Source organism: Pungitius pungitius, chromosome 9, assembly GCF_949316345.1.
Source record: "Pungitius pungitius chromosome 9, fPunPun2.1, whole genome shotgun sequence".
Taxonomy (NCBI): Eukaryota; Metazoa; Chordata; class Actinopteri; order Perciformes; family Gasterosteidae; genus Pungitius; species Pungitius pungitius.
The window spans coordinates 11,858,692-11,881,569 of NC_084908.1; the positions used below are offsets into that span (position 1 = coordinate 11,858,692).

General features: G+C 39.7%; 3 protein-coding genes across 3 annotated transcripts; all 3 read left to right on the top strand.

The window, feature by feature from the left end:
* The first annotated feature begins 308 nt into the window (after positions 1-308).
* sparcl1 (SPARC-like 1) lies at positions 309-4,536 on the top strand. Its single transcript, XM_037472590.2, has 10 exons — positions 309-413; positions 514-579; positions 662-1,705; positions 1,867-1,975; positions 2,348-2,469; positions 2,549-2,669; positions 2,748-2,884; positions 3,065-3,213; positions 3,353-3,501; positions 4,101-4,536. The coding sequence occupies exons 1-10, from the start codon at positions 348-350 to the stop codon at positions 4,127-4,129; spliced, it is 1,992 nt and encodes a 663-aa protein (XP_037328487.2). The 5' UTR covers positions 309-347; the 3' UTR covers positions 4,130-4,536.
* Positions 4,537-8,373: 3,837 nt separating this feature from the next.
* Positions 8,374-10,296, top strand: scpp9 (secretory calcium-binding phosphoprotein 9). Its single transcript, XM_037472812.2, has 8 exons — positions 8,374-8,416; positions 8,529-8,543; positions 8,626-8,901; positions 9,397-9,441; positions 9,543-9,602; positions 9,723-9,788; positions 9,866-9,913; positions 9,986-10,296. The coding sequence occupies exons 3-8, from the start codon at positions 8,635-8,637 to the stop codon at positions 10,052-10,054; spliced, it is 555 nt and encodes a 184-aa protein (XP_037328709.2). The 5' UTR covers positions 8,374-8,416; positions 8,529-8,543; positions 8,626-8,634; the 3' UTR covers positions 10,055-10,296.
* A 1,102-nt stretch (positions 10,297-11,398) lies between these two features.
* On the top strand, positions 11,399-13,492 carry odam (odontogenic, ameloblast associated). Its single transcript, XM_037471392.2, has 10 exons — positions 11,399-11,439; positions 11,538-11,603; positions 11,682-11,717; positions 11,825-11,872; positions 11,998-12,246; positions 12,342-12,398; positions 12,489-12,611; positions 13,115-13,147; positions 13,290-13,352; positions 13,457-13,492. Exons 2-10 carry the CDS (start codon positions 11,544-11,546, stop codon positions 13,490-13,492), a joined length of 705 nt encoding a protein of 234 aa, XP_037327289.2. The 5' UTR covers positions 11,399-11,439; positions 11,538-11,543.
* Positions 13,493-22,878: the final 9,386 nt, after the last annotated feature.

Sequence of the window (22,878 nt, forward strand, 5' to 3'; positions counted from 1 at the left end):
GGGGTCCATTGTTCCCCTGTACAGGCCCAGTAGTGCCTGTTTTGTTACTGCCCACAGAGTCCAAAAGTTTGTGGACATAGTCAACTTTTTCCAGTCTGGTAGTTTTCGACGTTTACTTTAGCCTGATTTTAACTTTTGAGAGATAGACGTACCTCAGAGGCTTGTGACCTTGACAACAGCGAAGGCCAATCCTGCAGCACACATATGCACTTTTTGTTCAAAACTTTGACAGATCTGCTTGATCTGCTGAAGTTGAGGGCTTTCAAATTCCAGCTCTGCTGTAAACTCACAATAATTTAATCCAAATTTGTGTGACTTGATGTTCCGTGTTTAAAGTATTCCTTTCCATGTTTTCAGGTATGAGAACCTGCTTGGTATTCCTTTGCTTGCTGGCAGCAGTATTTGCCCTGTCGGTAAGTCATGTTTTATTTAATTTGACATTAAACCTGCCATGATGGATGATGTGATATAAGGTTTGTTTAATGCATTATGAATGATCCCCATTACATCTAGGTGAATAGTAAACCCCATGGAAAACATCATGGATTGCATAAGACCTCCCACAAAGTCAAAGAAAAGGTAAAGCAGGACTCTAAAATGATTGTTATTTGATATTATTTGATGATGATTTCATGTTTTTTTTCTTTTCTTCTGAATAAAGGACCTTATCTCCGAGGAGGCCGACGAGCCACAGATCTTTCCCACTCTAGTCACGTTTGAGGTCGGCAGTCAAGAGCAGGAAGACGACGAAGTGAGCTCCCAAGATAATGCTAATGTGAAAAAGGAGGAGGGAGAGTTTGAGGAGACTGAAGGGAGCAACAAAAGCACGGCAGTTCTGCTAAGTGAGGAGGAGTTGGCAGACATCTTGAAGAAAGAAGCACTAGAGGAGCAGGAAGCAGAAGAACCAGTGCTTGATGGAGGAGAAGAAGTGGAGACGGATATAAGCAAGATGGAGGTCGTGGAGGACGACGAGGCTGATGTGAAGGAGAGGAAATTGGACGAAAAACTAGAAATGGAGGTGACAGATGAGGATGATGAAGAAGAAGAAGAAGAAGAAGAAGAAGTAAAAGATGAGAGTGTAGAGGACACTGAAATGCTGGAGAAAGACAAAGCTGAGTTGGAAAATATCTCCCTCAAAGAAAAGGAGGAGAGACCTGTCGTAAAAATGGCAGACAGAGAGGAGCGAGGTTCGTTGCTGGAGGAAACAGATGGAAGCACAGAGTCAGACATCTCCGTTGTTCTAGACTATGCTGCCGATAGTGGCATCTTACAACCTCCACGGATTTCATCTGCTAAAATAGAAGCAAAAAAAGAGGGGAGGGGAATCCGTCACAAAGGGCTGACCAACTTTGCACAAAACAGTGAGGCAGTCGTGAGCGAGAAAGTGTCTAATGAGGACCAGGCCAAATCCAACAGTGCTGATGAAGTAAATGTGGATCCTCAAGGAGCAAAGGTCATTTCAGGGTCCAAACCAGATTCCGAACTGGCTGCAAAGGAAGAAGAGGAAAGTAAGAATGACAGCGGAAGTCACACCAAGGGAAAAACAAGGAAGCACAAGAAGAACAGGAGGGCGAGGAAGCACTCTCCGCAGACTGAGGAAACACGGTCCGGATCGGAACAGAACCAACCGGTTCCTCAGGCGTCTGAGGGCAGCAGTATTGATAATACAGCCCAAAAGGCAAAGAGGAGGAGGGCAGGAAAATGGGTAATGCACTGAACATTCACACTTACTGTACTTTCAATGTTTTGCCGTTACAATGGGCTACTTCAACTGCTCACCTCTCTCCACTCCTCATAGCAATGTCAGGCAGCCGTTGGCTCATTTAATATTCTTTTTCAAATTGCCTTTTCATGTTTTATTTCCAGGGTCCTTTAGTAGGAATGAACCCAGTGCAGATAAGAGCCACATTGGATCTCTACCCGAGCTCCAGGGCCCCTCTTGGTGGAGACATACACAGCTCAGAAGCCCCTGCCGGTTGGTTAATTCAACACTCACCATACTGACTAATGCGCTAGGCCAACAGCATCACACGGGAATCTGCTGACGGGGGCCGTTTAGCTGGAACTTCCGCATGACTAGTGTCGCCCTGCTTCATGGTCGCTACCAAAAACACAGCTTAACGTTTGTACAGAGGAGATCAAGTCGAATTTGTTGGCTGTACAAACTCAAATGGCAGAGGAATGTTCAGGGATGGTGTGTTGTGGTCGTAGCTCGTTGATTTCCGATCACGGCGTGACAAAATGAGACCAAACTAATCCTGAAAATGGTGCTTGACGCAACTGACTTTAATATTCAGACAAAGCTTTTAGGTCCAAGGCCATTGCTGTGCATGTTTTTTCCTCCTAGATCCTTGTAACAACTTTCCCTGCAAACGCGGAAAGACGTGTAAACTTGATGCGGACGGTAAGCCGAGCTGTGTGTGTCAGGAGCCGTCAGGATGCCCCCCCGGCGTGAACGAGTTTGATCACGTGAGTACCAGTGAACGGGGTTCGACCCACGTTGCTGCCGCACCGATTTGGATTGTCGCTCACTGTTTCATTTCTGAAGGTCTGCGGAACAGACAACAAAACGTATGGAACGTCATGTGAACTCTTTGCTACTAAATGCAACCTGGAGGGCACTAAGAAAGGACAGAGGCTTCATCTGGACTACACGGGCCCGTGCAAACGTGAGAGTTAACCTCTGCACAAAGCATACGGTTTAAACCTTTTCTGTTGGATTGTTTCACGCTGATTGTATCTTTCAGTAATACCTCAATGTGTGGACACTGAACTGGTCCAGTTCCCTCTACGAATGAGGGATTGGCTGAAAAACGTGCTGCTGCAGCTCTATGAACACGACTCCATGTTTCCTGGCTTTCTCACACCCAAACAGCGCTTTAGAGTAAGATCCATTGCTCAAATTTACATAGCTAGCAAACTATTGTTCAAGGACTATGCTTTCTCTGCAATTTTTTATGTTACTTTCATTCAACTCAACCAGTCCACTGGTGAATCACAAAGACCCACAGCAGCTCTGCGACACAGAGAAGTCAATCCAACTTTTGTGTTTTCTATTCTGTAGGTGAAGAAAATCTTTGAGAGTGAGAGGCGTCTTCATGCTGGCAATCACTCTGTTGAGCTGCTGGTGCAGGACTTTGAGAAGAACTACAACATGTACATCTACCCAGTGCACTGGCAGTTTGCACAACTGGACCAACACCCTTCTGACAGGCACGTTTTATTCCTCTCTACTTATAGTGAACTACATTCAAATTACATTCACAACGGATCATAGTGTTCAGTCACTGAAAGTCGTTGCAACGCGGATGCTCACCATGATCACAACTGGGTGTTGGTTTGTCCTGTGCAGAATCTTGTCCCACTCGGAGCTGGCCCCCCTCCGAGTCCCCCTGGTGCCGATGGAGCACTGCACCTCCCGCTTCTTTCAAGAGTGCAACGCTGACAAGGACAAGCAGGTGTCCTTTAAAGAGTGGACTTCCTGTTTCGGTATCAATAATGGTAAGAGCAACGTTATTTGACAAATACACTCAGGTACACTTTTCTATCCATAGATGATATTAACTGCTGACTCTGTGTTGGGGGGGGGGGGCATGGTAGTGTTGTTGTAAGCACTGTCGCCTCACAGAAAAAGAAGGTTCTTGGTTTAAAACAATGCAGCAGCTTTTCTGTGTGCAGTTTGCATGATCTTCCTGTGTCTGTGTGGGTTCAATTTGGGTCCTCGGTCTAAAAACATACTGTGGGAGTTAATGAGTTAATGAGTGACTCTGAAAATGCCCGTAGTTGTGTGTATGTGAGAGTGAATGGTTGTTAGTCTCTCTGTCAGCTCTGCGATTGGCTGGCTACCAGACCGAGGTGTTCCCAGTCTCTCATCAACTGTGTCTTTAGACTTTAAGACTTTATTTCTGTGTCTTGTTTCCCAAATTTGATTTTTTTCTGGATTTGTTTGATGTGTAATGTCATATTTCATTAAATGACCGACAACACAAATACAATTCAAGTCATAATGTAACATTCCATACTGTACCACTGCAGTTTTTTCATGGATTGATATTGATATTCTTCATCTTAATAGTGCCTGCTATCTATTTTCTCCACAGATGATATGGACAGCAACCTGCTATTCTGAGGTTCTGTTTTTGACCTCCATCGACTACATAAGCAGCTTGAGATGGTTCAGCATGGTATTGGTGCAGCCTAAAGACTCCATGACCCTCATAACAAGCACAAGAAACTCATTTTTACTTCCTTCTATCGAGAGCAAGTGTTGTTGGTCAGTGCTGTTATTTTGTGTCAGGCTCAGCTTTGGTATTGTATTTAACTAAGCTGCTAGCCTTATTTTATTAGAATACAATAAAGCGTTATGTTTAGCTGGTAATTTTTTAACTGTTTCTTAATGGATTCCAAACTGGGCATTCATCAGCTAATTAATAGCAAAGTTAAAGTACATAGTAAAACACTTTAAAGGAACTGTTGTTTTATGGAGAGATTTAGTAAAGAAATACTCTTTAAATGAAGGTGAAGTATCTTTTTACAGTGGGAAATGTAAAACAGTTACTGTATTTTTTCATCTTAGTGGTAAATATTGTAAATGTTTGCCTGTGCGTATAGGCTTCCTTGTAGCTTAATTAAAATCTTACTTAAATAAAGTTATTGCATCATATTTGTGGATCCCATTTGGGAAACATCTCTTCATGCTTTAATATGATGTTTTTGGAAAATACGACCTATGCAACATTGATTTAGAGCATTCAAGTCACTGATAACCACCACATGGTTTGCCACATAATCCAGAATAATGGCCTTCTCCGAGGTAACAAAGCAAAAAATAGCCTGCAGCGTGGTCATGATGATTACACTGACTTTGTTGTTTTGCGACAAGTCGCTGGGCTCTGATTGGACGTTACTCTGTGATCACTGAACCTGAAGCTCTCTATAAAAGCAGAGACAGAAGCAGCTCTTCACCTGTCGTCTGGCTGCTGTTTCTGAGACGATGTTCTGCATACTGTGGGTTGTCTTCCAGGCCTTGGCTGTTGTGGTGGAGGGGGGTGTTTCTTCAGGAAGTGGTGAAACACCTACCAATGGGGGGGTGAATAATAATGGAGCTGCAGGTGGAAACAATGCCAACCCTGGGGCTCAAAACGGGGTCCCAATAATAGGCGAGCCACTTGTGGCGCGCTTGTTCCAACTTGGCGGCTCATTTTTTATCCAACCAATTGGCAACCAGGCAGGTCAGGCTCCCCTGCACCAGCTGATTCCGGTCGGGGCCCCGCAGCAGCAAGGTGGGGCGCTCCTCTCTGGGCAGGTGGGCCCAGCCACCCACCCACAAGGGCAGTTGACGGCGGGCGGTGGGCCGGTCATGGTGTTCGCTGTGCTGCCACAGGGGAACGCCGGAGCGAACCCGCTGGGCTCGCCGTTGACTCCCGGCCGAGTGCATCTGATCCCGCTGACCGGGCTGAACGCCCAGCAGCAGCAGCAGCAGCAGCAGGGCGTCGCGGGCGGAGGGGCGGCCGGCAGACTGAGGTTCCAGCGGTCAGTGGCGGCTCGTCTGAGGAGGACACAGTCCCCGGTGATGAAGGTGATGTCGGCTGAAGAGGAGGAGGAGGAAGAGGAGGAAGGCTCTGGGATGGAGATGAAGCGGAAGCAAACAAAAGCATAAAGCTGTCACAGATATGTCTTCGATTTGTTCACTACATCCTCATACTGTCCAGAGAAATAATTTTCATCATGACTGATGACCAATAAAAGGTGAAAGTCAATGGTTGAATCTTTGTGGTTTTTATTCCAATTGATCAATAAAATACATGTTTGATTCCACATTATCCACAACATGAAATATGGTTGAACAATGATAAGCCTGTCTCATGGGTGTTGCTCTTCTGATGTTATGTTTAAATAAATGACTGGTACAAATATGCACACATTTGTATTTACAGTGCACTGCTTACTTCTACATACAACATGGTGATTTGGGTCTCTAAATACTGAAAGCACCCTGAAAAACATATCACACGTCACCCCTGAAATAGATTTGTGTTATGAATAATAAAAAAAATAGATTCCTGTATAAATTCACATAATCACACATAAAAAAAACATATTTACGAAATCACAGAAAGAAATATCTTTATCTTATCACAATATTTAACAGCAAAACAGGAAGACAAATCTACTTAATTTGAACTGCATGACAGTGTGTAATTAGAATAAAGCTCAAGACCAGACTTCCACAAAGAGTGTTTACCTGGTCTGCTGTGGGCGGCCGAGTCAGCAGCAACATAAGACACAGTAACCTTTCCCAGACAGCCTCGGTACGTGACAACAGACAACCACACTGGGAATACATGTAACGGCTGTAGACAGCTTGAGAAAAATTTGCTTTTCAGAATCAGAATCTGAAGCCATTTATTGCCACATATGTTACACAAAAGGGAATTTGACTCAGTGAAAATTTTAAATAGAAAATAGAAAACATTTGCGACACTTTGTAGAGTTAAATTAACTCTTGGATAGGTCTGAAATGTAACTGTGCAGGTTCAGACTTCCACGGCGTGTGGCGCATGGACTGGAGAGGGTTTGAACCCTGGCTGCTCCATGTTCCACGTCAAAGTGTCCATGAGCAAAACACCTCACCCCTAATTGCTCCCTGGGCTAGAATGTAAAAACCATGGGTTAAAAATGCAATTCAAGTTGTTTTGGATAAAAGCATTGGCTAAATGACATGTAATGTATTTAACACTGAGCAGGTATATCTTGACAATTTTTCCGAGTTAAATTGTTAACACTTGAGTGTTGATTTAACACTTACAAGATTGGGACAATATAAACACTGTCAGGCCCAGGAGAAAAAGAGGAAGCAGGCGCAGGGTTATCAGGTAGGGAAGGGGGTCTTTATTCGTGCAAAACAAAAGGGCTTTTAAATGGATCAAAATAACAACCGCACTCTATAGACGGAGGAAACGTCCAAAAAAACGAAATCACTCCTTCCGGAGGAAAAACTAAGAACTATTAAAAAAAAAACAACGTTACATCTAACCTCGGCATACAAAACTGTAGCAAAACCAAAATAACTTGCGTGGAGGCGAAGGCACTGGGCCCAGCGAGGATCCCGAAGGATGGCAAAAGAAACCTGTGGCGTGGCAGAACCTGGGAGAAACCATGGGAAAAGACGAACACACTGGCACAGGGCAAAGGGAGACGCAGACTATTAATACACATGGAGGGGAATGGGGAACAGGTGGACACAATCAGGAATCAGGGAAGACAATCAGACTGGTGACATTTGAGGAAGGGTAAGTGACCTGAAACGAGAGGGGTTATTCTTTCAAAATAAAACCGTAAATGACAAGACAAAATGCCCAACAGAGTAACACAACAGACAATTTCAGCGCGGTGTGACAAACACCAGCTTAAAGTTAACATTGAATTCAATTGAGTCAATGTAACTCAAAATTTTCTGTGTAATCAGGCAAAATTAGAAGTTTTAACACATTAAAAGCCATCTATAAGTTTGTGTTCCTCACGGCTGAGTTGCTGTGCAATACGACATTACACGTCATTGAGCTGATGCAGTTTTGTTTTTTAGCTGAAGTGCATTTCAACCACAAGGGTACAAACCCAGAAGAACAAGAATATAAGAAAGTGCAATTCGATTAAATTATAATAAAGCAGCAGTAAAAATGAAATGTCATTCTGTTTTGCTGAAGTCACAGCTTTAAAAGGGCGGCTTCTTTGGTAAATGTTTAATTACATATAAATGGCACAGATATTTTTTCATGTTCTGTCCATAAAAAAAACGTCATGATTATGTCAGTTGTTTTCCTCCTGTGACCACAACCCACAACATTTAGATGGTTCATGTCGTGGTTTTTGGTCAGTAGGAACCAGAAACCTCAGTAAACCCTTCCCGAGATGCTGAATCACCCTGTTATTGTTGGTGGTCACTCTTCTGATACGAGTCCAACAATCCATGGTCAAGATGGGTAAGGGTAAGAGACCATACATTTCTTTAAATCTTGTACCATAGATAACGAAGGTGTCATATCACACACGGGTTCCCATGACACACAGGTGGCAAATTTAGCTCATGATCAAATCAGTGTTCTCCTCTCTAATTGGCTCGTAATAATCTATGGGACAGATAAAAGGTGCTTCAGACTCAGAAAGCAAAATATAGTCCACATTGGCACACGCCATTCGAAACGAGAACAAACAACAAGGTATGGTGCAATTCAGATTTTACAATAGGTACAATTTAGTTTGGAAATGCAGAAATAGTTAGGTTTTAACTAAAATCATGGCGATATTACCAACAATGTTTTATTAGTTGAATGTTTTTATTCTTGTCTTTTTACAGGTTTCAGGCTGCAAAATGAAGCTTCTTCTCCTCCTCACATTTATAACAACAATATACTATGTGAGCACATTATATCTGTCATTCTATCAATTGGTAACAATTCATATGGTATATGATATCTATCTAATACTAGTGCATTTAATTTCTGTTTGGTCTTATTCACTTATTGCAGGTCAGCGCAGGCAAGGTAAGAAAAAACTACTGCTACTAATTTATATTTGATAAATGCGTAAATCTAAAACCAAAGCGCTCCTTCCTCCTTCACACAGAAAGCGAGGATGCTGGCAGCTATGAACGCAATGAATGGGGGGATGATGGGAGGGATGAACGGAGGCATGAACCCAGGCATGATGGGAGGCATGATGGGAGGAATGAACGCAGGGATGAACGGAGGCATGAACCCAGGGATGATGGGAGGATTGATGGGAGGAATGAACGGAGTATTGGCAAACAGAGTGAACCCTGGGATGGTGGCGGGAGGCTTGAACCCCCCCATGGTCGCTGCTGGTGGAGCGGGTTTCATTGGGCAGCCACAGTTTGCTGGGGTGAGTAGAACCAGGTTGACGTTTGATTACATCATTTCAACTGCAAAATAATATGACATTATTTCAAAATGATTTTCAAGTTGATAAAGAAGTGTTTCAGAGTTTTAGGAGTCATAGATTTTCATTCAAATTATTGATAATGCATATCTGCTTCCATCTTTAAGTTATAACATACGTAGAACAGATATTAAGATACCGATAATAAGCAGAACTTGCATGGTATGACACTGCAATTTATTCGATAAAGAACTCCAACCTCACCACAGGATGGCGCTTCCCTGTTGTCTCAATGTTTGATCCCATTGGTTTTTGTCATGAGAAAACTATAACTACTGTCATTTGCCAGCAATTTGTGCTTTATAAACTGAATACAGATTAATGCTAAGTCAGATAACGCATGATATGATTATACATTACAAACATTATATTTTAAAGTAACACTAAAAAATCAATAACCCTCATGAGAACCCTGCACCCTCTCTCTCTGTCCCAAAGTTTGTTCCTGCTCCCAATGTGTACGCCGTCCCTGCAGTCAACGGGGTTAGTGTTGAATAACCTGTGAATGTGTTAAGAATATTTAATGTTGTATCAGGCTTCCAAAGAACACCCAAAACCATGGATATTTTTTTGTCTACTTTCAGTTTCCTTTCATGGGAGTTCCTCAAATGGCCCAAGTGAATCCTCCTCAGCAGCCTCTGATGGTAATCCCTCACCTCATCTCCCGATACTCAGCCCACACACACACTTTTATTACAGGTTCTATGACAATTGGTGGATATTCAACTTCACTTTAGACACTAAATCTTTGTGCCGATGTCTAGGGGAACACAGGCGGTGTCACTCAACAACAGCTTCCTTTTCAGCCTGATCCACTCGGGAGATTTAGGGTAGGAACAAAGTAAACTTTTCTAGATGTGAACACTGATAAAAAATACTGGTTAATTGTTGTATGTTGACTCTCCAGCGTCAGGTCATGAAACAGGACACCTTAAAGACCACTGTGGAAACTCAGGTAAGATTAAATGAGTACATTTAGGTAGATATTACTGTTCATTCACTCTCTGTTCCCTCTTCAATCCCTCAGATTCCGTCCCCCTCCGAAACAACTACAACAACTCCCTGTGACAAGGACTATCAACATGAAGATTATTAACATGTCACTATTTACTTTCAGTTGTCAAAGTGATAATGTCCCTTGACATATAACTATTATCTTTAATCATTTATCATCATTTATCCAGTGATCTATAGAATAAATCCAAGAAACAACTAAAAAACAACTAATGTAACATGTCAGCTGTTAAATAAAATAAATCACATTTTAAATGAAAGTTTGTATTGTGTAACCCTCCAATTTTACACCAATGTGATGAAAGAGTTCTCACCAATAAAAAGTTGTCACGATTGCAATATGTACGGTTTCTCTCCTGCCATCTAGAGGATATAACACACATAGCTGCATAGTGTTTTGCACGGAAATAAATCCAAACACTCAGCATAAGAAGAGCTTTGTTTTGGGTTTCACTCACTGCATTTCAAGTTAACTGAAACCAGTGAGGACTTCCATAATATAATGATATATATATATATATATATATATATATATATATATATATATATATATATATATCCATAATATAATAATAATATAATGATATATATATATATATATATAATGTATAATATATATTAAAAAAACATATATATATATCGTAACATGTCTCATGAAGCAGAGATTTAAATAATTGTCAAATTGCCATAGTTTATTGGATTAGGGATTAGGGATTAATGTTATTATTAACATGTGTGAAAATATATCTCTTTAAAGGGCAGGTTTATTGCACGGCAAGTTCACAAGCAAAGGGCATGTTTAAGCCAGCTATCATATATATATTAATTCTAAATAGAAAAAAAATCAACGATTTAAGAAACACGATTTGTGATCAAATGTAATATTTACTAAGCAGACTCACAAAAACAGCTTGTGCAAATTTACCAGTTTTTTTTCTGTGAGTCTTCAAAACGTATCCCACTCCAGTCAGCGTTTACTATAATACCCATTATTTACCAATTAGATGCCAACATCAGTCAGCGCACAATGAACAACTTCTGACAAATGTCTGATTATATGCTTCTGTTTGCCCTTATTTTCTCAGGGTGATTAAGAATTGAACTCATGCATAACATTTTTACACATAGGACGTGTACACAGGTCCCAGAAGCCTATTGCACTGAGACTAAAACGCTCAAGGAAAAGCTGGTGTTCAATGTTTGTTGAAAACACCAAGGATTAAGACACTTCAGAGGATTGTCAATAGCTTGAGGCAGAGCATGTGATGGTGTTCAGAGACATGACCTACACATAATAACATACCTGGCGCTGAGTCTGAGTCTGATGCCATGAGGAACGTCTGTCCCGCTGACCACACGGTGTCTGGAGGGGTTGGCAGTGGACTCTGACAGCTCACATGATCACAATTTAAAAGGGATACGGCCAGGAGGAGGACGCAGGCACACGGCAGGGGAACCAGAGAAACAGTAAGATGTCTCAGTGAACGTTTTATTTCTGTCAAGGTGAAATAGAAGGAAGGATGTGTTTTTTTTACAAACATGCTTTATGTTTGTACCAATTGTAGGACACAATGAAGCTGCAGACTGCCCTTCTCTTGGTTTGTCTATTTAGGACAAGCTTCGCTCTTCCAGTGAGTTAACGATAAATAATGTTTCTCATATCTTCTGAAATTGCAGCGATGAATTGTTGATTTCTTGTGTTTTTACAGTTGCAGATTGGAATCATTGCAAGCAACAGCAATGAGGTAATTAAATCTGTCAAAACGTTCCTTGGTTGCAATGTCCAAATGTCATTGTTACCCATGTCGGTAAGGAATTCATCAAATTGAATTCAACCCTTTTGTCTGCTCAGATATTCAGACTGAATGGACTAACTCTTGCGACTCTTGGACAAACCCAGGTACTGGAAATGCATAGAACCTGTTAGTTGACACTAGTATGATGTGCATTCCTTTGTCAGATGGACAAAGCTTAACATGTGTGGGTGGAGACAAAGCAGAGCAGACTAAACTCTTCCTTCTGCAGGCGTCATCGATACTTCCCCAGTATGTGTTGCAGCAGCAGCAGCCGGAGGTGCTGCTCACTCCACAGATGGTGAACATGAACCCTCAAGCGAACAATCCCTTCGGCCCCCAGGGGCCCCAGCTGTTTTTCTCTTCCCAGGGCAACCATCTAGTGCCTATGGTCGTACCAAATGGCCAGGCAGAGCAGCTCGGACCACCGCAGGACCCCAACTCTCCCAACGTTCCTCAGCAGGCCCAAAACCCTTTCCAGGTACAACAAAGCAGCACGAGTACGCGGTTACCCCCTCAGCTGCTGTTCCTCAGAGGCATACGGAGAAATTAATGACAACTTTGAATATCCTTCAGGGGTTCCCACATTTCCAGTACCCGTCTTACGGATTTCCCCAGTTCCCCAGACAACAGGTATGAAGTACAACACATTGACCAGCGCCCGAACCCTCTACGTTTCTTCAGATGCTCACCGCTGATTTGAATTAATTGTTTTATCCACAGGGCTTTCCATACTTTTATCCTCCTTATGGCTATCCGCAGCAGAGAAACAATGTGGTGCTGCAGCCCAACAACGGTCAGCAGCAGCTGGAGAGAAGCACACAGAGACCACAGATCCCTCTGCAGGTGTGACCCGCAAGATGGCGTGTAGTTCTAAGTTAGCTGCATGGAGTAGGCCGAAAGTCTAGAGTCCAGAGTTTCAACAACACTTGTAGTATATTCAGTTCGTTCAGGCTCGTGACCCTCAATAACGTCACAGAAGTGTTCAATGCCTGTTTTCATGCATAAGAATGTAAAAACAACGCTACTAAAGTAATTCATAATATGATTATGTCTCTTTGCCTCTTTTTGAATTATGAACTGATGCAGTGGCTATTATGACTTAATGATAATAACAGAGCTCCAGATCTTGAGTCATGTGCGGTGACTTTGATGGAAAGTCGACTGTCTGGTCATGTCATTTCAGTGTTGAATAACCTTATGAGGTTTTTCTTTCACATATTATGTCGTTTTTTTTACAAATCTGTTAAAGGTCATGTCAAAAAAGATGTCAAACTTTTAATTCAAAATGAGATCATTTCCTCAGTATACTTTAAAATCCTATTTTTCTGCACATCTTCTTCCTTTAGCAGGCTTCTCAACCTAAGGTGCAGACTGAACAAGTGAGTTCACTACATGAATAATCTCTGGATTGTCTATCATTTCACAAGAAAATCAATGGAGGACACCATTTTCTGCCGAATCAGTCTAATTACTGGGACTTTGTAACGTTCTCTCCAACAGACATGGCCTCAGGGGACACAGAAAGAGGCCACCACGGTTCCTCCTGATCCTCGTGGCGACGCATCTGGCCCTAGTGTCGATGAGGTAAGATTTTATATATTGAAACAAAACCCTGGTTTCTGTTATATTTGACTCTCATTCAAGTTGTGCAGGATTTGATTTAGTAACTCGTGTTTTTATTTCTCCAGGGTCAGTCCAACTTTCCATTCCTCTTCGAGCCTTAGATGTCACTTGGGAAATAACCAGAAGGTGATTTGTATTTGGTCAAGTAAACTATTCAGGAGTGTAGCATTCTTTAAAATGCAATATGGACTCAATTGTATTTACATAACTTTCCATTCCTTGCTCTTACAACGTGTCAAATAAAGAACTTTCTCAAAGGGATTTAAGAGTTTTATTTTGGCAACCAGAAAGTATTCTTATAGAGGAAAACGAAGAGAAAATTGAGTTAGTCAATCAAAACGTATTGTTGTTGGTCCTGAGGAATGCGAGGGAGAAGGAAAACATGTCAGCAGTTGTTACAGTTGTAAACTAATGATCAGTAAATTAAAGTTAATATATTTTTCTATAATAACATCCTCACCTTTTATTGTCATTCATTTTCATCTGATTAGTTTTCTTCTCCAGTGAAATTACCAGGGTTCTTCTTAAGAAGAAAACAGGTCGTTCAAATTAGACTTAGTTAAAGCGCTATCATGCTCCAAAGTTCCAAACAACATAAATTGTCTCTACTTACAAGTTTAAAAAGCCCAAACTCAAGGGAGACTTTGTTCTTCAATTGAAAAAAGAACAAAGATTAACACTTAATATGTCTGAAGTGAACATATGTTATTCGTCTGTAGAAAATGACATAAATTAGAATGAACAACATGGAGATTACCGGCTCTGTGGCGTTGTAGATGAGCTTCACAAATTCCTAAAATTGAGATTAATCACATTTCTTAACATAAAATGAAAGATCAAGTATTACAAAAAAGTAGAAAATACAGCAGTTTTCATAATTTTGGTATTTGACTGAAATGAAAGGTTATACCCCAGTCTTTGGAGACCTGTCTCTTCCTCCCTGTGGATGATGTAACAGAACAAATCATTTAGCTAAGATTCTGAGCTTTGACACTATAATTGTCTATAAAGAGACTATAAAGTTCAATACTATTTTATACCTTATGGTCACGAGGTTCTCCTGCTGCATGCTGGGGGTAGAAATGGATAGTGAAAAAAATCTTTATGGTCTTTCTCCTGATTATTTCTGATGTTTATTGTAATAAACATTGTATTAAAGTTGATTCACTACCTTTGGCATCAGAAATATGTTCTCCCCCTGTAAGGTTTTCACACCAAAGGTCAGCGAAATCATAACATTTCATAAGAGAGTGTCATTTAGAAAATAGAAGGGATAATTCCTCAATAAGTAATATCAAGCCACTAAATCCCATTGTTTACCTCCTTCAGTGTTACATCAGTGACGTTCTGTGAATGAAACACCACACGGTTATTTGAAATATAATATCCATTGCCAAAGGCGTCATTTCAAACATTGTCTACATAATTGATATATTCATAACTATATATGTAAATATATATATATATATACTCATCTTACCTGAAATGTCACATTGTCAACCTGTAAAGATATTGTAATATTGTAAACACAAGCTGTTCTGGTAAATATGAGTGGGAAAATATCACATTGAGAGATGACAGGAGGCCTACCTTGAACACAGGAGAAAAGACCTAAAGAAGAAAGACACAGCTGTATATTATGTTGTGTCATTACGTGCCATTAATAACAGGACTTAGCAAAGGTGTTTAAGATGTTCAAGAAGTTTATAAAGCACCTTTCAGATGCAAACATGAATGATGAAAGTTTCTCTGCGCTAATGGTTGCTCTACCTGAAACCGTTTGTCTGTGCAGGACATGTTGTCTCGTGCAAAGCAAGAGGGGTTTAGCTTTGTGGTGGTGCTTTGACTTCTATTATGTGAGATTTTTCATTTTAAGGTTGTGTAAGATATTCTTGAGAGAATAAATATCATAAATAGTCATGTGATGTAAATGATCCTGGGATATAACGTTGAATGACATCAGTAGTGAACTTACAGACATTAATGAGCTAGAGACCCAATTTATTTTCTTTTGTCTTGCTATTCTAATTTAAGTACAGCTATGAGTTCATTATGAGCTTACCATTGGAACAGGGTTCCTCTTGTTGGGGCTCTGGTCCCTTGAAGGTCCTCTGCGTCTCCCAAATTTCCTGCTTGGCCCAGAAAGATGGCGTCTAAGCCTGACAGACGTGGTACCAGGAACCTGCAGCACAGAAAAAGTTCAGTATTGTAAGTTATGCACAAGGAAAACTGAAGAATTAAGTTGTCACACTGGGAGTTGCTGTCATCGGATTTCATTCCTAGATAAAGTATTATGAAGATACTTTAGCTCAGCTTAACACACTTCAATTCAAAGTGACTTTTTGTTCATGTAATTCCACACAGTTTGCTAAAGATTTCTGTATTAAGCTTTCGGTCCCAACTTTGTGCTCCTTAGCCCCCTTCATGTCTTCTTTTTTTGTCAGTATCTTAATTACTAGTTTATTGGCTACATTTTTGTTCCTCACAATATTACATTTGAAAAGCATGATGATATCTACAAGCCCTTTTCTTAACAGGAAGTTAGACTGGAGGCAGGGGAAAAATAAGTAGCTTCACACTCTCCAAAGTTAAAACCATATTATGAGACTGGTTGAAATTGTGTCATGTGAACACCTGTCTTTTGTCCAAAGTAGAAGCGTGAGAACGGTGGTCAGAGTCCCATACTGGCCCGTCTCCACCTGACCCTTGGTCCACATCTTCTGGGGCATGTGTCACACCACGCTGAATAAAATAGGTATTTTAATGACAAATACTAGAGATGCAGATGGCAGACGCTCCTCTCGACCTGTGTGCCTTTTCCCTTTTACCTTAGAGTCTGCATCTCGCACGGTTCCACCAGCAAGCAGAAACATCTCGCCCTGCCATGGCCCGCGGGAACCTGGCTGAGCAGCCACCGCGGACAAAATCAACGCTGCAATACACAGGAGCTGCATTGCTTCTGAAGAACCTGTAGGTCATTATTAGATCACATTTGACTTTGGAAAATGAGCTCTTTTAAGCGCTAAAACAGACATAGACATTTCACATTCCAAGTCACTCAGCATCCACTCCAACACTCACCTGTGCGTTGAGTGTTGTCCCTCGTGCATGAATACTTATATAAGACGCAAGATGTCGAGACACACCACGCATTTCTCAAGACAGCGCATCCTAGTCCCGGTTAATCATGTGCAACACAGCAATTACTCCATACATTGGTTTGTCATTTTAATTCGTCCTAATCGCTGTTTTTTAGCAGAAAGTGCAATTTGACAACAGTAATTAATGGTGAATAAATATCTACTGGGACTTAGTTATCCTCATTAATGAGTGTATTGTTGTGTAGTAGTGTTGAAGAGGAATAAGCAATAATTATTTTCCCACATGGAGGGATACGAAGAAATGTATGTGGGTGTTGGCTGTTACATGCCTAAGCCGCTAAGTAACCCGATTTGTTACACAACAAGAAATGTACAAGTGTGACGTGTTTTCTGATTTGCCAACATTGAAGAGTGAAGAATAAAAATAAAGACACTGAGCCTTTAAATAAAATATACAAATGTCTCTTTTTTTACTAAAGATGATATCAAGATTAAAATTTCACACAAATCCATGTCCTACACTGTATTATTATGAGATATCAAATACATGCTACCATTCATGTGTTCACACCCTGAAAGGTGGAGGTGGAAGATTTCCTAATATTTGTAATTTACCAACAATAATGTTGACCAATGAGATGAGATCCTTTGACTGTATATAAGAACATCTCAAGATTCAGAGCAACAACCTCCTCCACCATCTGCAAGACAGTCTGCTGAAGTTTGGGAGATTTGAAGGTAATAAGAAAAATTATTTGTTTCTATTTTTTGTGTACGGTTGGTTGAGATTTAACTAATATTTTGAAAAAGCTGATTATCTGAACGAGTCTCTGTGACTTTCTTTTTGTCAGAGATCACTGTAATCATGCTGAAAGAAGTATTGGTGCTGGGATGCCTCCTGAGCCTCGTTCTGGCTCAGCCTGTAAGTGTATCAATCTCATACTAAATATCAATACCACTTCTCTCGTATGCTGACACCAAGACTTTTATTGTGACAGCCTAATGAAGCAAATATTGAACATGTGTGTTTTCTACAGGAGGACATGGAGCACAAACGAATTGCTCGGTCTAAACACGGCTCTAGACGCGGCTCAAATTCCCATGAGGTGAGTACATGCTAATCCTCCTACAATACATTATTCAACCCTCCTGAGGGGGAATTACAGTAAAAATCCATAGAAACCCCTCTGCTGTTTATTGACAGTGAATACTTGTGATTTTCTGAAAGGTTTCCACACCAGCAGTCAACCAGATGAATCAACAACAGTTGCTCCAGCTCCTTCTGACCCTCCTCAGCCAACAATTGACCACTCCTGCCACCACTCCTGCAACAACCACAACTGCAGCTACAACTACTGCAGCAACTACTAGAAAAACTACCTAAGCTAAAGAGCTTTAGTCTGCACATCTGCTCGGTTGGGCAATGTCTTAATCCCAGAGTTTTCACATGAATTATTCTTTAATTGTGTTCATTCTCTGTGAAATATGCTGAATAAAACTCATTCATTGAAAGCATCAACAAGGTTATTTTGCTTTTCTTAAAACCCTTAAGACACATTAATAAAGCTGTGTATACATGCACGCTTCTCCTTTTCCCAACACATGTCTGAAGTTATTGAGTTCTCTGCGTTGTTTTTCTGCCTATGAAGACGGCCTAAAACTCAAACATAACTTAACTAAAATCTCAGCCCTTAGATGACTGAGTCTGTTAAAGGTCAACCAACACAAATGTGGACACCCTCAGGTGCTGCCATTTCTCCAAAAATGTTGCAGAAACTTTTGACATTCTCAAACAGATGCGACTGGTTTAAAGACTGAGAATTTAACGTTTAAAGACACCGAGAATAAACACCACTAAAACCAGTCGCACCTGTTAGAGAATGTCAAAACTAAGTTTTCTGAGCTGAGAGTCCAGACAATTAAATATATAATAATAAACAAAAGTTTATGCATTACATTTTCTTATCTATTTTTAGGCAAAAAGCAATGTATAAGAATTGAAGACTAATTTGCAACAATTTGCCTTTTTACGGTTGCTGAATATATGTTGAGATGTTGAGTCAATAGAGTTGTGATGTTGGTCGCCTTAAGTGAGAAGACAATTCTTGAATGTTGAAACTTGTGATCATTTAGTGCCTTTTTTGTTGAAGCAATGAAGAGTGGGCTAATAAATATATTTGGAATAGAATTTCATCACCTTCCTTTTTTACATGGAAACCACCTAAGATTAATTCATGGCTCGAAATGAAAATATTTGTGGAATACTCTTAGATGCTGGCAAGACATCACAGAAATGATTGTTAATAATTCAATAAAAAAAGTTGCAATGCTCAACAAAATACATTGAATGCGAGAACAAAGTACTATCTTGTGTCACTTCACAATTGACATTCATGTCATGGGGGTATCCGGGCCGATAATGAATGATTATTCACATGTTTTTGATGTGTTTTTCAACATGTTCATTCGAACTCGATGCATTCAGACATTAGCTGTAGAAGGTTATCTTTCGCCGAGGAGAGGCAAAAGGGAAAGAATGGTCTGGATGAGTTGAAATAGGGTGCCAGATTTATTTATATAGAAAACACACCGTAAACGCGCCTTAATAAGTTCTGGAAAAAACACCCAATCTGGCAACACCAGCCACCAGTGTCGCGCTGCGCATGCGTCATCAAAAAAAAAGAAATGCATGGAGGCGACAGCTGCGAGGCGGTGTGTAATAATTTAAATGAGTTTTATGAAGTTACTGACAAGGTCGGTGAGGATGGGAGGAATCTGACCTTTCTTTGCAAACATTTGCACCTTAATGATAACTGTTGTGTTTTTATTCCTTATTTATAAAATACAGCATGTGTTTGAGAATGTACTGTAGGGGTGAACGCTGCAGCTGCTGCTAGTGTGGAGTGAATGGACAGCAACATTAAAGCAACAAAGGGGAAATGCTTTCCCCTCAATGCTAATGTAAACACTGGTTGGATAAAGATTCAAAATTGGATATGAAGATTAAATATGATGCATAGCTTCAGTGTTAAAACTGATAAAATAATTGCTGTCTGTGGTTCTATATGGGTTGTGGCAATCATTTTGAAAAATAATAGCTTGCAGCAACATATGGAAAAAAAAGAACTGAACTAGTTGGAACTGTGAACTTAGTTCAAATATTTTGAAGTTTGAACTATGAACTGAACTAGTTCATTTTAAAATTTGTGAACTGAACTTTGAACTAGTTCATAAAGAAAGTGAACTTTCCCAACACTGCACTGTAGTGTAGACCAATGTGGATCTTTAATAAAATACAAATACAATAATGCACAATTCAAGTTTTTTTAAAGTTCTTATCATGAACAGGAAGATACCTGACATGAATGGTCACTATAATAGTAATGACAATTTACTTTTTTTTGATGAACACAGTGTCAATAATGTCAATTATAAGAAGAACAAACTCATTTGGTCAAGGACTTGCATTCATGAAGTTTATTTGTTAAATGCCACAGAGAATGAGGTGATGATTTTAAACACTCAGACATTAGTAGCTGTAGCAGGTTATCTTTGCCCGAGGAGGGCCAAGAGGGAAAGAATACTCTGGATCAGTTGTTGGTTGGCTGTAAGTTGGGTGGTTGTCGTAGACTGGGTGGTGGCCGTAGACCGGGTGGTGGTTATCTTCAAATTAATCAGAGGGATTGTGAGCACACAGCAGAGACATGTTTAGGGATTTTGCAGTAATTGGCATTGACAACAATGAAGTGTCTAATAATGTATTTTAGAAGGTTTAAAAAGTACTCACCTCATGGGAATTTGAGCCGTGTCTAGAGCCGTGTTTAGACCGAGCAAGTCGTTTGTGCTCCATGTCCGCCTGTAGAAAACACACAAGTTCAATATTTGCTTCATTATGCTGTCACAATAAAAGTCATGGTGTCAGCATACGAGAGCAGTGGTATTGATATTTATTAGGAGATTGTTCCACTTACAGGCTGAGCCAGAACGAGGCTCAGGAGGCATCCCAGCACCAATACTTCTTTCAGCATGATTACAGTGATCTCTGACAAAAAGAAAGTCACAGACTTGTTCAGATAACTAGTTTTTATTCCAAAATATCAGCAAACTCACCATCAACCTCACATTGAAAATACAGAAACATGAGATACATATTATTACCTTCAAGTCTCCTAAACTTCAGCAGACTGTCTTGCAGATGGTGAAGGAGGTTTTTGTTGCTCTGAATGTTGAGATGTTCTTATATACAGTCAAAGGATCCGATGTCATCTCATTAGCCAACAGTATTGTTTCGAAATGAAAATTTTAGGAAATCTTCCACCTCCACCTTTCAAGGTGTGGCTACAGATCATAGATTGAAAAAACACGTTATTCTTCCTATGAGATGTACTTTGCATCCAGTCTATTGACAATTTTTTCATTTTTTTTATATATATATATTTTTGTTATTTTTTGTAACTTTTTTTTTTAAACACTTAGCTCAGAAAAACAAATAAAATGAATTCTAAGTTGACAACAAAACATTGACAGCATCAATTATTGTATCGCAACACTGACTCTTGTCTCCCAAAAGTAATTATTTCTTATTGATTACATAATGACATAAATTGACAGATAACATTTTATCACTATTATCTGAATGGATTCAGCTTAAACACAGATTCAAACAAATAGAAAACAAGATCACTTCTTTAATTCTTGTACTGGTTCTACCTTACACAGTGGCGGCTGGTGGAAAATCAAGGCATCAAAAACCCATTACTAAGTTCAACATTAATACAAAAGCACTAAATAACACTTTGACGATATCATTTTTGTTATCCTCACAGGCAATTCAGTAAAATAAAATACATCAAATATATTTAGTATGATAAGATGTTTTGTATATATGTCAATCTGCTTATTTGGCAATAAAATCTGTGCTCTTTACTTCCTCCAGAATGCCATCCACCTGTCAGCCTTGACGAGAACACTTGGGGCAAAACCAATGTTACCCCAGTAACAGTCTATTTATGGAAGCTGTCTATATGTTTTATAATAATTTAATATTTCTTCTTTTCTTTTTTAGGGGGATCAAAGAGGCATATAGTAAATGCACAAAATGAAACTATGCAGGTTCCAGCAATATAATACAAAACGGTAGATATTCACTAAAGGGATGCACAGTATAGGTACTCTTATTAACATCCCACCTGCATCTCCGCTCTTAAAATTCACCTGCAATTCAACTGCAATCATCAATAAAATGAAGTGCATGGATTTGTTTATGACCTCATGGACTTCATGACATTAAAAGACGCTCTTCAGGAACAAGTATCCTTTTGTTAATGTCAACCCCTTATTCTATTTGAAAAATTAAATCAAAATGTAACACCACTAAAATTTTGGATGTATGATATGTTTAGATGTTTGTCCCTTGTGTAATTTATATTGCACCACCATGGTTGCTGTGTCATAGGAATTAACCCAAACACAAGACACTGAGAGGTTGGTGAAGTCTTAAGAAAGTTCATTGTGAGACGAGGCTGGAATCAGTTGAGGTTACAAAATACAAAGAAACCTCACCACATTGTTTCAAAATAGTAATTGACACTGGATTTTTCAAAAGCCGAGGTTGAAATAATGCAATACTGATTAGGTGATGAGGCAGGTGAGTAGACTGAAAGGATCAATGATGCGATTGATGTGTGTTTAGGGCTGGGAGGCAAGAGCCAAACCACACCCACACAATGACTAAGATACACTTATACACACATAAGGGTTGCACCAATCAATTGGCAATAATTATGATGAAAAAGACAGCAGAATTTGTGAAAACATATTCAAATAATTGCAGGAACATTTTCATTTTCAGAGATTTTTCAATACTTTACAACCTCTTAATATATCAAGTACAAGACAATAACAGTTTAGATTTAAGAGTTTTTATTTTGTATACAAGATTTGTTGCTATGTCAAAGTTACATTTGAGTTTTACGTTGAGCAAAATGTTGTTGAAACTTTAGTTTTGACATTAACATTTTTTCCTCTTAAACGGGTACGAGTTCATCTTTACAGGCAGAAAAAAACACAAAAAACTCAATCACTTACGAATATACTGCTGATGTTTAATATGTAGAACTACGCAATTATTTTGACTGTGTTTTCTCAGAGACCTTAAATACAAATGATCTTGAATTAAAAACTTTTTTGACATACTTCAGTTACCTGTGTTAACCTATAATAATAATAATAATAATAATAATACTACAACAACTCAACCACAGGAAACAAAAGCACTTGTGACACTGATTTTTTTTATCATTCTCAGTTTGCAGTACTTACAGCAACGGATGGAATCAGTACAAAATCAAGTGAGTGATCCTCCACTAAAGATGGGGATCGAGTTT